The sequence below is a fragment of the Phycodurus eques genome, chromosome 6 (assembly GCF_024500275.1).
Source record: "Phycodurus eques isolate BA_2022a chromosome 6, UOR_Pequ_1.1, whole genome shotgun sequence".
Lineage (NCBI taxonomy): Eukaryota > Metazoa > Chordata > Actinopteri > Syngnathiformes > Syngnathidae > Phycodurus > Phycodurus eques.
This window is the reverse complement of record NC_084530.1, coordinates 29,466,994-29,482,009: the sequence shown is the minus strand read 5'-3', so window position 1 is coordinate 29,482,009 and position 15,016 is coordinate 29,466,994. Positions and strand designations below refer to the sequence as shown.

Here is a 15,016-nt window from a genome sequence, read left to right as displayed (position 1 = left end):
CCAATGTCATCGTAAAACAGACCTGTCAGTTGTGGTAATGCCATGGAAAAATTGTTGCGCAGGGCTAAACAGTGAAGATGGAGCCTAAATGACTGATCCTAAAACAGTAACATGGAGATGAAGGATGTGATTGTGTGTGCATACGTGCATCCACAGTTGATCATCTAGGGGCCCTCCGGCTTCTGAACCATGAAACCAAATGGAGTGTATATCACAAGGGTATTTTATTATAATGGGACACAGAGGTAAATCATTTTTGCTTAATGCACACATTGACGTCAGAGGGATCATTTGGAGGGGACATAAAATGTGAAAAATGAGGAGAGGCAAGCAGGGAAATGGTTTAGTGGTTGTAAAAAGCAGCACAAATGCTACCTGGCATTACTTTGATTTCTTGTTCATCGCATTAAGACAAAGTCTATCCACAACTGAGGTAATTTTCTTGATAGCCTCACGACCTAAACAAAGGAAATGGTGTGCGCTATTATGTTGCTGATGTTGAATAATGATTTTGGTCATCAAATCCAACTTGTCTTCCGGCTCACTGCAATGAACCAAAGAAGCCAAATGATTATTGTTTCTGGCTTGGTACCACCTGCTGTGCAACACAAACCACACATACCGGATGAGACTAGCTCTTGGCATACAAGTCACTGTCTGATTCTTTTGAAAGCAAAACCTCAACAGAACCTCTCAACGAACCGTATGTGCGTGCGTTTGTGTGTGCGTACTGACCATCATCACTGGCAGCCTGCTGTTTGACGGCAGTGGGTACAGCTCTGGCAGTGGGTTTCCTGAGTGGGTGACGCCAGCTCTTTGTGGTTCTCTTTACTGACAGAGCTGGGTACTGGCATGAACAGGAAGGCGGATGGGAATCAGTAAGAATACACAATTTTGTGTAAGAGGACATAACGGGGACGGCTTGATAAAACACTCACAGCACAAACCTCCCCAGGTTCCAAGGCTGATTCATCATACTCGTAGTTACTTAAATCACTTTCATCCTCATCAGATGAGTCACTGCTGTCCTCCCCATTGGTACTGCTTTCCTGCTCTTCATCCTCAAAATCGGACTCCTCTTCCTCCAGATCAGAAATCCCATCCTGCTCACCTACACTCATTAGCGAAGGTAAAACTGCACCTACAGGGGACTGTATCCGTCTTTCTAGCACCCTGCTTGAAGCGAGGGGCTCATCGGATTCCCCTTCATCTCCACAAAACTCCACATCCTCAGCGGCAGTGACTGAATGTAGTGAGGTGGGCTCAAGCTGAGCCCAAGTAAGAGGTCCAGCGTCCCCGTCTTGGCTCTCACGTAGTTCTTCTCCAGGGTCCTCCAGATGTGTGACCTCTTTGCACTGGGGTTCCGTCCACACAGTGTATGGTATGGGGTCATGGGTGAAGTCACAGGGGGGATCTGGTTGGAGGCTTTGGATGAGCACAGCAGGGCCCTGGGAGTTGAAGTTCCTCCAAATACTGCTGGAGTCATATTTGGGCTGCGTGTGGGGACTCTGGGAAGTACAGTGTGAACGAGAGTTGAGTTCTAAATCTGAGTAACGGTGCTGTGGGATTGAAGAGGACGGACGTTTATTGGTTGAGGAATCAGGCCCAAAAGGGCCAACACTGCTTTGACTCAATGCAATTTGAGCTTGCTCTTTATCACTTGTTGCTAACTCCGCTAAACTGGAATGTTGTTCTATTTGGAGTGCAACGCTCCGACCTAGCCGGTAGGAGACCTTCCTCTCTCCAACATTTCCAACCACTTTGTGATTTCCTGCCCCTAGTTCAGACATTACGACACTTCTGTGTACACTATCAGATGCTTTGTGGATGTCATTGCCAGATACATGAGCCACATCAATTTCTAGCCTTGGATCTGCTGTGCTTTGAAAATGATCTGCAGAATGTAAATGCCAGTCATGGATTTGTTCTGTACAGGAAGATTCTTTGGGAATCCTTGATTCAGTCGCTTCCTGTTTTATTCCAAGGGAGGATGGCGCACCTCCTGGCATCTCCCGTTGGAGCACAGGTGCAAACTGGTGGGAGTATGTGCAAGATTTTGACATGGCAGGTAGCCCATAATCAGCTGGGGTGAGGGAGGGCATCTCTTGGATCAGTACAGGAGGTAGAGGACTGATTCCAAATGTATCTGCTGGCTCTGGAGTGAGGTGTGGCATATCCGCTGCACTGGTTTGCAGCAATGGGGGCAAAACACTTTGCTCACAACTGCTGTTTTCCAAGACACAGTCATGTCCTGGAAAGGAAGGAAGGACACATGATGTGCAACTACCTCCCTCTACTGGCTTCGGGTCTGTATCATAATCTACTTCTGCAGTGCATTGCGGGTAGATATGTTTTTGGTCAAAAGTGATTGATTCCTCTGGTTTAACAATTGAGTTTGCACAAATTCCAGATGCGTTGTCCATGCTGCTGTTAGTGTTTGCTTCTGGGCTTGAAGTGTTTCCTGTACTCAATAAGTTTGTTGTCTGAGCGTCAGAATCAAAAGGACACAAGCCCATCTCTGTCTCAATGGAGGTGCTTGTTGTGTGTGAAGAGGAGGTGTGTGTGGTGGTCTCCATGGGGGTGTCCATGGCAGAACAGTCCTGAGAATTTAAGAGGTCTTGAGGTTCAGGAGGGCAACACGCTGACGTGTTCCTTCCTAGCTGCATTTGAGATGGCTCAGACCAATCTCTGAGTCCTTCAGGAGTCCTATCATTGCTCTCAGGCCTTGAGGGTTCTTGAGGGTCACTACGAGTGTCAGTCTCTGCCTTCAAGTTGTGCTTTGCTGAGGAGGCAGGGGACGGGCAGGAACTGGACTGAGAGTTTCGGAGATCCATGTTCGGGAAACTCAAAGTGTTGCTCTCTACTCGGTTTACTTTGACCACACACATCTGTCTGCAGCGACCTGTAGATGCATAGCAGGCTGCATAAAATGAATCGGCAATGATGTCACTAGACACACTATTTCAACACAAAGGAAAATAAATACAATGCCACATAGGAAACTTAGTACTATGATACCCAAAATTTAAAACAGCTAAAATAAAAAGTCTTACCAGAAAGCTGAAGAGAGTTCTGGCTATGTCGGGTCTCCCTTTTTCCATGTTTCTCCTCCCCTTCCTCCTCCTCTGCCTTTTCTGACGTGCACGGCGTTTCTTCGAGAGACCGTCGCACTTTGGGCCCAGGCGGACCACACAGGCCTTTCCTCTTGCTGCTGCACAGAGCACTGTCATCTAGGCCAACAGGCTCGTCCGTGGTTCTGAGACGTTTTAAACGCATTCGAGAATGGCTGCTGCTGTACGAGCAAAGAAAACAACATTTAAGAGGAGACGCGAGATAAAAACATGCACTTGTACCATGCACTAAAATGTGATAAGTAATAAATATACAACATTAAAAAAACAGCATCACGCAAATACCGAAGGTAACAGTGAAAAGAGGAACAATACCTTTTATTGGAGGATTTGGTCCTGGAGCGCCTGTGCAACCAACTTTGCAACTCAGGTGTTGTACTGGGAGTAGCCAGTGTGTGGTCGATGGGCGCAGAATCTTTGCCCAGCATCCAATTGGCATAGCGGTCAGGCTGAAACCTCTTTACAAAAGGCTCCATGGATATTTTGACCATATCCTTACTGCAAGTACACTACAGGTGAGAAAAGAAGGACACACATGAATTTTGCCTAAGATAACATTTAAAACGGACATTTAAAAAAAAAAAACACTGTATCCAACTGTAACTATTGTACTCATTTTATCAAGGGAGTCGCCAGTTCGTTACTGAAGAAAGATGGATTGCATAAATGTGCAACCAGCAATCAGCATCTGAAAGCGCGTAGTATAGAATATCCCCTCAGCATTTCCGGCAGACAGCTTCAATCCACCCTTATCGGTAAGGTAACTTTTGAAAATGGTGGGTTGCGGGACTGCCTGATGCTTTGATTTTGACGTGTTTCACTCAAAGTCCAGGCCTCGAAAATTAGCCAACAGCAATCGACAATGCCATAATAAAAGCTGCTTTTACGTTCAACTCCCCTGTTCATGTGGTCATATTTTTAGTGTTTAAATTGAATGAAAGAGAATTTATGAGAATACTTTTTGCATATTTTTAGAGCTAAAATAAATACAGATTACGGCATCATCATCTCTTTTTACAAACAAAATAATCCCTAATCAACAGAATTGATTGACTACAAAAAAATTGCTCCTTGAAATTATAAAGTTGATCCTCAAATAAAGCCATTGATGAGCAAAATTGCTCCTAAAAGAAAATAAGTCATTTCAAAACTTGAGCGCATACACATGCGGTGGAAACGCTCCATAACTTTCGCAAAAAACTCCTCCCCATCAGTCGACAGTATCACTTGAACATGCTTCCTTGACGCGCTACTTTTCTAGTAGGCTTTGGCGACATCTTGTGGCATCTTCGCGTATTATAGAAAGCACACAAAACAAATGTAAGTAGGTGAGTTCTTCAGGGAATAGCTGATGGGCTCCACAGACAGAAACGTGAATAGGTGAATGTATTAAACGTAAGCCGCAACTAAGAGGGGATTCACTGTACAATAAAATATAATATCAAATAGTTATTTGTATTGATCTTTTAAATATTTATCATTTATAGTGCAATTGTACAAATAAGAGCCATTTCTGAATAAGCACTCTCCCTCCCAGAGACCTTATGAGTAGATGCATCAATTGTGTTGAAACGTGATACGTTTAAACTACTGCAGTACTATGGTAATCACAGTTAATCTGATACCTGTGTAGCGTTCTTGCCATATTCTATCCATCGTATGGTTGCAAAATTGGTTGATTCAGCACAATTGAAACCATGATTGAAGCCGGCGTGGTAGCCGTAAGGGAAGGTGATCATGAACTCTCCAGCCTCCTGCGTAATCTGAAAGTTTGCATTTGAGAGTGGGAAATAGTAAGACGTGTGCAAGAAAACACAGTGCTGTGTATTTTTAATGATCAATGAAAGGAAATAATAAATACAAGAATGAAAGTAAGCCACTGCCGATATCTGCACTCTGTCAAAATAGGCGCGGCTCATTTCAGTGGCAGGAAAAGCGGTTTTCTTAAAGTTCATAAATAATGAGAATTTTAATGGCAAGAAGGAGTGGCACGGAGATTCATTTTCACCTTATCAAAGGGAATGCCATACTTCTTCAGTACAAAGGGTGAGATTAGAGTCATCTTGTGACGGAGAAAAGCCTCACATCCCTTGAAGCTATTCGGAAAGAAACCTGATAACACACAGAAATGCACGCAAAAATTTAAGGGACTTTACTCAATACAGAAATACATTTTAAAAAAACAGATGGTGTAATATTTTAAGACGCTTACAATTTAAATTGACATTTGGATTTCAGAGCGGCTACATTTTGGTGATTTTTTTTTTCTTTTTTTAAATAGGAATAAGCCAATGTCTTTCCAAAATGACCCAAACTTCAATCACGAGTGTTTTTTTTTTCTTTCAATGTATAAATATAGTGAAACTGTTATTCAATCTTGACTCAATTACCTTTGACACTTAATCTATAAGGAGAATCCAAATAAAAATTTACCAGTAGCCAAACGTTCCAGTCTTTTCCCATGCTCTGGAGGGATGGCATACCTGTTAGGCGAAAGAGAGAGAGAGAGAATGACAAAGTTGTGATTTAAAAAAAAAAAACGTCGATTGTTATTGCTTGCTGTAATAGACAGGAGAGGAGAAAGAGGTATTGCAAATTAAAGACTGCCATCTAGTGGAAAGCAAAAGAGAAAACGCGGGAAGAATAACCTCACATTCACCTCTAATTTTAGGGTTGCGCCGTCTACAAATGCATCAAGTGAGAACGTATGGAGGGAGTGGGGCATAATTCTAAAATATTAACCCCCCCCCCCCCCCTTGGAGGTGTGTTGGCTATTCAGCATCGTATGACTTAACATAGACGTGACACGATAAACTCAGTACAGGTATCATTTGGATAAAATGTAAAGAGGCTCTTGTGAGGGGTGCATCTGTATTTAAGATGCCCCATCCTGGGGTCATGCAGTGTGTTGGGGGGGGGGGGTTTGACACCGATCCTGCACAGTTGGAAGTAGAGCGTATTGCTCTAATGAGCAGCCCTCCGGGGCAAGGAAAGAGAGACATGCTGAGAAAGAAATACAATAAAAATGTACAAATACAGTGTTCCCTCTAAACGTCATCTGTAATTTGAGTTTAGGTGTTACATGAGTACAATTTAGTCGATGAGTTACCAACTTAATGCTGAAGATAATGCTCATTTTTGACTGATACTTTTAAGAGACATTCATTTACCAATGTTAATTATTGCTGTTATTATTATTATTATTATATTATTTTGCATTGGTGGAGAAATGCACTGCAACATACCTAATGTACCTAATGAAGTGTCCACTGAGTTGGTATACGATCACTTATTGCAGGCAGCCACCTCAAAAGTAATCAATCAAACACTAGGTGAGCAAAGACCAGCACCAAATCAGGTTAACAGGTATATCTATACAAGTTACAAGAAGATAGACTATAACATTTACAATAAAATAAATATACAAAAAATAGCAGGGAAAGCCATAAATGAAAAAAGCTGAAGTTTTCTTTTGAAGGCTGTGGTGTCCTTGAGCAAGACACTGATACCCCGAAATGCTCCCCGAGCGCATCAGCTGCCCCCTGCTCCAGTGTGTTCCACTAACCTGTGTATGTGTTCACTGTGATGGGTTAAATGCAGAGAAGAAATTTCGTGTGCGTGTATGTTCATGAAAATAAAAGGTGATTCTTCTTCATTATCTGCTTAATCTATCTCTTCTCCCTGTACCCTCACTCTTCCCCCACCACCCCTCTCATTCATGCACATATATTCTGTTTTACTTTGGCTAATCTTCATTCCTCTCCTTTCCAGTGCACGCCTCCATCTTTCTAACTGTTCCTCCACCTGCTCCTTGCTTTCACTGCAGATCACAATGTCTTCTGCAAACATCATGATCCACGGGGATTCCAGTCTAACCTCAACGGTCAGCCTACCCATCACCACTGCAAAAAAGAAGGGGCTCAGGGCTGATCCCTGATGCAGTCCCACCTCCACCTTAAATTCGTCTGTCACACCTACAGCACACCTCACCTCTTTTCTGCTCCCCTCGTACATGTCCTGTATTATTCTAACATACTTCTCTCCCACGCCAGACTTCCGCATGCAGTACCACAGTTCCTCTCTGGGTACTCTGTCATAGGCTTTCTCTAGATCTACAAAGACACAATGTTGTGTCTGACCTTCTCTGTACTTTTCCATCAACATCCTCAAGGCAAATAATGCATCTGTGGTACTCTTTCTAGGCATGAAACCATACTGTTGCTTGCAAATACTCACTTCTGTCGAGTCTAGCCTCCACTACTCTTTCCCATAACTTCATTGTGTTGCTCATCCACTTTATTCCTCTATAGTTCCCACAGATCTGCACATCACCCTTGTTCTTAAAACTGGGCACCAGCACACTTTTCCTCCATTCCTCAGGCATCTTCTCACGCACTAGAATTCTATTGAACAAGCTGGTCAAAAACTCCACAGCCACCTCTCCTAGATGCTTCCATACCTCCACAGGAATGTCATCAGGACCGACTGCTTTCCATTTTTCATCCTCTTTAATGCCTTTCTAACTTCCCCCTTTACTAATCATTGCCACTTCCTGGTCCACCACACTTGCCTCTTCTCTCTCATTTTCCTCATTCATCAACTCCTCGAAGTATTCTTTCCATCTAGCTAGCACACTACTGGCACCAGTCAACATATTTCCATCTCTATCCTTAATCATCCTAACCAGCTGCACATCCTTCCCATCTGTATCCCTCTGTCTGGCCAACCTGTATAGATCCTTTTCTCCTTCTTTTGTGTCCAACCTGGCATACATGTCATCATATGCCTCGTTTGGCCTTTGCCACCTCTACCTTTGCCCTATGTCGCATCTCAATGTATTCCTTTCTCCTCTCCTCGGTCCTCTCAGTGGACCTTTTTCCTTGTATGATTTCCTGTACTGTGAGGTTCCACCACCAAGCCTCCTTCTCTCCTTTCCTGCCAGAAGATACACCAAGTACCGTATTTTCATAACCATAAGGCGGACCTAAAAGTCTGAAATTTTTTCCAAAATGGACGGGGTGCCTCATAATGCGGCGCGCCTTATGTGTGCACCGAGTTCCAACATCTATAAATGCCGTTTTGTGATGAGCGCTCCGCTTGACTTTTTTTAAAATTTATTTTAAAATTTGTTTTGCCCGCTTGACTGACTGGGAGCGTTTCCTGCCAACACGCTGCTTATACAGAGGAAAAGCGGACGTGGCTTTAGGACAGCATGCGGACGTAAAGGGGAAAGGGTGCGTGAAGGAGGACGCTAAAGCCACGCCCCCAGCAGGTATATAGCGCCGGGGTGTGCATTATGCAAAACAACATCGGTTTGGCTAAGGACCTCCCCGAAAATGGCACCTACGAAGAGATACACTTATGAAGCACAGTTTAAACTGCAAGCTGTCAGTTACATGGAGGAACATGGGAATCGAGCAGCCGCAACAGAATTCAAGATCAATGAATCCATGGTTCGCAAGTGGAGGAAGCCAAGTCAAGAAGACGAAGCTGAGTTTCCGCGGAAACAAGGCGAGGTGGCCCGTGTTGGAAGACCAACTCGAGCAATGGATTTATGAGCAAAGAACAGCCGGTAGAAGCGTCTCTACAGTCACCATTCGACCGAGTGCAATAACGCTTGCAAAAGAAATGAAAATCGAACATTTTGAAGGAGGTCCGTCTAGGTGCTTTAGTTTTATGAAACGGCGCCATTTATCCATCCGGGCAAGGACTACCGTGGCGCAGCAACGTCCAGCGGATTACAAGGAAAAGTTGGCGTGGGAGCGATGGATGACAGATGGCGAACACAGCTTTACTAAGACTGGGAGGAAACGCCTGACGAGTTATGCCACCATATGTGAATGGATTGTGGATCCTTGGGCTAAGGTATCTGCTTTGATGTTGTCCGAGTTTTCGCGAAAGCCGGCATCATTGCTGAACAGCCCCCCGGCAACGAGACTAACTCCGACAATGACGAGAGGGAACCCGCCGTGTTTGATGGAGAACTTGCCCAGCTGTTCATTTTGGACACAGAACATGAGGACTTTGATGGATTTGTGGATGAGGATTGATCAAAAAATAACGTGAGTACATTGTTAAATACTTCAATAAAGTATAACCGAACTCAGTTTTGCTCCCACTGCCTTTTTAAAAACATTGTTTTAGCGTGCATGCATGCTACCGTATGTTTTAAGATAGCGTATGTTTTACCATGCCTGCGCCCAATAATGTGGTGCACCTTATGTATGTGTTAAATACAGAAATAGACCCCGTAACTGAGACTACGCCTTTTAATACGGTGCGCCTTATGGTCGTGAAAATACGGTACTCTCCTGCCCGCCTCTCTGATCACCTTGGCTGCTGTGGTCCAGTCTTCTGGAAGCTCCTCCTGTCCACCGAGAGCCTGTCTCACCTCTTCCCAAAAAGCTGCACAACACTCGTCCTATCTCAGCTTCCACCACATGGTTCTCTGCTCTGCCTTTGTCTTCCTAAACTTCCTCCCCACCACCATAGTCATCTTACACACCACCATCCTATGCTGTCTAGTCACACTCTCCCCGACCACTACCTTAGTCGGTAAACTCCTTCAGATTACATCGTCTGCACAAGATGTAATCCACCTGCGTGCTTCTCCCTCCGCTCTTGTAGGTCACCCTATGTTCCTGCCTCTTCTGGAAAAAAGTGTTCACTACAGCCATGTCCATCCTTTTTGCAAAGTCTACCACCATCTGTCCCTCCAAGTTCCTTTCCTGGATGCCGTATTTACCCATCACTTCTTTATCACCCCAATTTCCTTCATCAACATGTCCATTACAATCTGCACCAATCATGACTCTGTCTCTGTCTGGGACGTCTAGCTCCTTCCAGAATTTCTCTTTGACCTCTAGCTCACATCCTACCTGTGGGGCATAGCCACTAATCACATTATACATAACACCCTCAATTTCAAGTTTCAGCCTCATCACTCGATCTGATACTCTTTTCACCTCCAAGACATTCTTAGCCAACTCTTCTTTTAAAATAACCCTGACTCCATTTCTCTTCCCATCTACACCATGGTCAAATAATTTAAACCCTGCCCCTAAACTTCTAGCCTTACTCCCTTTTCCACTTGACCTCCTGAACACACAATATATATCAACCTTTCTCCTAATCATCATGTCCACCAACTTCCGTGATTTTCCTGTCAAAGTCCCAACATTCAAATTCCCCACATTCAGTTCTAGACTCTGTGCTTTCCTCTTCTCTTTCTGCCGAAGAACCCGCTTTCCACCTCTTCTTGACGGTTGCTTGACGGCGCTGGTGGCGGACGTTGTGAACCCAAACCACGACCGATCCGGCATGGAATTCTCCAGATGAACGCTCATATTTGTTTGGCAAAGTTTTAAGCCGGGTTTCCTTCCTGACGCAACCCCTCTGCATTTATCCGGGCTTGGGACCGGCCTACAGTTTGCACTGGCTTGTGCCCCCCGTAGGGGTACATTCCCAACTTTATTTACTTGACAGAATTAAATAAGCATTTGCTATGTTCGAAAAATTACCCTGAAAGATGAATAATAATAAAAAACGAGCATTGTGGCCACTTTCTTGTAAATGTTGTGATATTGCTTCACTACATGGCATTCTAATCTACAAAGTGCTTTTATACTTGTCTATCCACTCCACATAAAGCACCCACTAACCAGGACTTGGGCTCTCCAAAGTGAAGGTAGTTGATGCTGTACAGATCCATATCTTCTGTGTGCCAGGAGAAAGTTGTTTTCCACATGCCAAAGTAGAGATATGGCGTGTTGACCCCCTGGATGGACACACCACAGTCCTCCTCGATGACGTCCAAGATTGAGTTCAGGTGACCAATGTTCCATTCCTCGACATCCTACAAATTAAACACAGTGAGACTGGTTTTAGAAGATTTAAGGTCTAAAAAAATACAAATAAAAAGTGTCGCCTCCTAGCCGTGGGACCAGAGTTTGCAATATTGCGTTGATTCTGTATTACAATGTTACAGTGGAATCTCTGGGATTTCCTTGTGGTTGTTCAGAATTCAAACCTTTTTGAGTAAAGTACGGTTGATTTGAACCTTGTGAAGCGTGACATCTCATGACACATGGCAAGCCTTTAAAGTACTCTGTATATGTGTTTTGCTTCCTTTTTCTGTGGCTTTTCACAACTTATTCTAAAAGAAGGCATCACGGTGCACTCGTGGTTAGAACGTTGTCGAGAGGTTTTGGTTGTCGAGAGGTTTTGGGTTCAAATCTCGGCTCGGGCCATCCTGTGTGGAGTTTGCTTCTGTAGCAACATCCCCCCACACCCACCCCCCCAAAGAAAAAAATGCATGTTAGGTTAATTAAAGCCCACAGGTGTGAATCTAAGTGTGAAATGTGTTTGTCTGTATGTGCGCCGCGACTGGCTGGTGATCAGTTCAGGCCAGGGTGCCTCTCGTGCAAAGTCAGCTGGAATAGGCTTCACCTCACTCGTGACCCTGAGGAGGCCAAGCGTTATAGAAAATGGATGTATGGATTCCAAAAAAAAAAAAAAAAAAGCAGTCTCAACAAGGTTTATAAGAACGTGTGAAATTATATGGAGTAAGCGAACTCACGATTGTTTAACATTTTACAATGCTTAACTTGTTTTTTTGTATGTCATATGAAGCCACATCCGCAACATGAATCACTTTTGCATTACAACTTCATTATTTCTCATTACAAGTTATGGCTTTAGGAGTGTTTTGTTGCCTGTACATTTAAATCTTCATTCATATTTACAATCGCATTAAGCATACGCATTTCTCTTTCCAATAATTCCACCAACCTCGTCGTAGAGGCTGCCGCCGACATCAGCACCATATATGGGCGAAACGAACGTGAGGTTCTTCCAGTACTTCCGCTCGAGATCTTCATAGTTCAGGTAACGAGGCGTACAGTACCTGTGGAAAAGAGAACTTTAACTGGGAACACAACAATCATACAGTAAAACCTTCACCTCCAGCAGCTTTGTTGGAAACACTTGGGCAAATCGACACCATGCGTTTACTTACGCTATTGACGACAAGAAGAAGACCATAAAAAAATATATGTAATCTCCACTCCAAGAAATCTCAGCTGGTAAAAATAGCACAATGTATGTAACTTCTTGACATAAAATGCCATCAAATTAACGTTTGAACAAGCATGCTTAGACCATGCAAAGCAGGCCTCAGTCGAGATTTTAGGCAGAACCTGGGCGTGGCGATGTTCTTGTGGGATAGTGGACCAAAGACTATGTCTTAGGAGGAATCTATTGTCAATTTGTCAGTATGGGCAATTCTTGCCCAGCATGGACAATTATTGCCCATTTTTAGGGGTGCTGAAGCTAAGTCCTAAATCTCTGATCCTAGAATCGCCCCTCATTGCCAGCATACTCACATGTCGCTATTAGCTAGTCGCCTGAACTCCTGCACACTGAGTGGCTTCTTCTGAATGTTGTACTGCGTGAAAAGGCCCGACTGGCCGGCCATCATCTGCTGGATGGGAGCGTCAATCATCAAATCGTCGATGTCATCATAGGTACGACGAGGCTTCCAGCCTTTAGGAGGAATCACCTGGAGGAACAAAGAGAGGAATAGTCAACTGTTGCTTTTGGGAACAGGAATAGGAAATGTGCAAGTCTTCCTACCTTGGCCAGACCTGCGCGCTGTGCGCCCTGAGACTCCATATAAACTAGATACTTGTTGAAGTCCTTGAACTCCTCCATTGTGGGCCTGAAGGTCATAATCTTGCAGGTGGGGTTTGCAGGGGTGTACACCTCTGCTCCCGCCATCCTGTCGCCTCATCAGCTGGAACCTGGGTTTAAAATTACAACAACTTCGTTAAACGGTAAACTTTAATTCTTTTAATATGATGAAAAACACAGCTTCCCAGTCAGCCGTGAGAATAACAGCTGCGTAAACAGTCGCCAAAACAAAGATTAGAGAAAATCTCCAACTTTGGCAAAATAAAAAAGAAGATTTGAAGCAGTAAGTACATTAAAAAAGGATATCTAATACATGCACTCACTCGTCACAACATTAGGTGCTGCAAGATCTAAAGCAAGAGTCATATAAAAAAATGCAACCTTTACAAAGGTAATAATGCTACAATTTAACAGGGAATATTAGAGAGTGATGAATTTAACAATGTTCTAACTACAACCACAATTGACTGCAACATGTAGGGTCGTGACACCCAAAGTGTGATATGAGTACCATTAGCTCATACCTAGCGGCACGCGAAAGAGTCAATGAATATCATGTTCAAACTGCAGAAAGTTACAGTGGCTTCAACTTTTTTTTTTTAATCCAGTACAGAACATTTGTTAACTATTGTTCAGTTGTATAATTTAATGTTTAAATTCAATACAACTGCATTCCAGCTTTACGGTCAAACGCCTTCTCCAAGACCACAAAACACATGTAGACTGGTTGGGCGAACTCCCATGCACCCTCAGGGACCCTGCCGAGGGTGTAGAGCCGGTCCACCGTTCCACGGTCAGGACGAAAATCACACTGCTCCTCCTGGATCTGAGATTCGACTTCCCGACGGACCCTCCTCTCCAGCACCCCTGAATGGACCTTACCAGGGAGGTAACCTTCTTAAAAAGGGGGACCACCACTCCAGTAAGTATACCCACACCTGCTCGGCGCCTCTCACCGTGGGCAACTCCAGAGCGGAAGAGAGTCCAACCCCTCTCGAGAGGACTGGTACCAGAGCCCAAGCTGTGCGTGAAGGCGAGTCCGACTATATCTAGTCGGAACTTCTCGACCTCACACACCAGCTCGGGCTCCTTCCCTGCCAGAGAGGTGACATTCCACGTCCCTAGGGCCAGCTTCTGTAGCCGGGGATCAGATCGCCAAGGTCCCCGCCTTCGGGCACCGCCCAGCTCACAGTGCACCCAACCCCTATGGCCCCTCCCACAGGTGGTGAGCCCACGCGAAGGGGGACCCACGTTACCCTTTCAGGCTGTGTCCGGCAGGGCCCCGTGGGTGCAGGCCCGGCCACCGGGCGCTCGCCTTCGAGTCCCACCACCAGGCCTGGCTCCATAGGGGAGCCCCGGTGACCTGCATCCGGGCAAGTGAAAATGCGATACAATATTTTTTCTCATCATAGGGGTCTTTGGATCCTTGAATCTTGTATTAAGTTGTATTGAACGTTACAGTATTTCAATATTTGTCATAATGGTGGTACAAGGAAAGCCAAGTATTTTTTGAAGTGGTACTTGGTGTAAACAGTTGTGAACCCCTGATATAAGGGAACCACAAGAAGGAGCAATCGTTTTTTGGTTTGGTTTTTTTTCAAGTTTATGCTCTTCTCGCCAATCACAGGGAACATTTGGACAAACAACACATTCACACTCACATCTCGTCACACCGATGGATAACTTAAAAGTCGTCAATTAAGCTAACATGCATGTTTTTGGACTGTGGGAGGAAAGCGCAGAATCCGCACAAAGAAGTGGCAAAAATGCAAATTCCACACGAGAAAGCAGAGACTTGAACCTCGAACCCCTAGGTCTGTGAGGCAGACGTGCTAACCATTACAACAGTGTGATGCCTTTACATTCTAATTAAATCTTCTTCTATTCATCATCAATTTTGGAGCTATTTATTTTCTAATGCACAGACACATGCCCTGATATTCTCATAAAAGTTCAATACAAAAATCATGTGCACATTTCGCTTTTGGTGCTACTACACAGGAGGTGAACCTTGACAGGATGGGGTACATATGCAATTTCCATTTTCACCACAGGGTGGAAGTGGAGACACCAAATAAAGTGGATTGACGTCTCAAATCCTTTCATGATGCCAACCGGGACCCTCTCCCGATTTGTCCCATTCGCCCATCCCACTCCCCAAAGTGAATTCAACCCCACGACAAACAAAGAAACAC

At 44.4% G+C, this 15,016-nt stretch overlaps 1 protein-coding gene across 4 annotated transcripts in view; it reads right to left on the bottom strand.

Annotated features, from left to right (window-relative positions):
* kdm4c (lysine (K)-specific demethylase 4C) overlaps positions 1-15,016 on the bottom strand; it is a 30,061-nt gene that overhangs the window by 13,992 nt on the left and 1,053 nt on the right. For 2 of the 4 annotated variants that reach the window (XM_061679010.1, XM_061679013.1), the window contains exons 2-12: positions 12,765-12,931; positions 12,515-12,690; positions 11,922-12,036; positions 10,793-10,986; positions 5,565-5,614; positions 5,140-5,243; positions 4,757-4,894; positions 3,447-3,640; positions 3,054-3,292; positions 939-2,920; positions 736-847 (exon numbers count right to left, since the gene is read on the bottom strand). In XM_061679010.1, coding sequence (XP_061534994.1) covers positions 736-847; positions 939-2,920; positions 3,054-3,292; positions 3,447-3,640; positions 4,757-4,894; positions 5,140-5,243; positions 5,565-5,614; positions 10,793-10,986; positions 11,922-12,036; positions 12,515-12,690; positions 12,765-12,908 — 3,448 coding nt within the window. In that variant the 5' untranslated portion in view covers positions 12,909-12,931. The remainder of the gene's footprint in view (positions 1-735; positions 848-938; positions 2,921-3,053; positions 3,293-3,446; positions 3,641-4,756; positions 4,895-5,139; positions 5,244-5,564; positions 5,615-10,792; positions 10,987-11,921; positions 12,037-12,514; positions 12,691-12,764; positions 12,932-15,016) is intronic. The other 2 variants (XM_061679012.1, XM_061679011.1) reach the window with 2 other exon arrangements.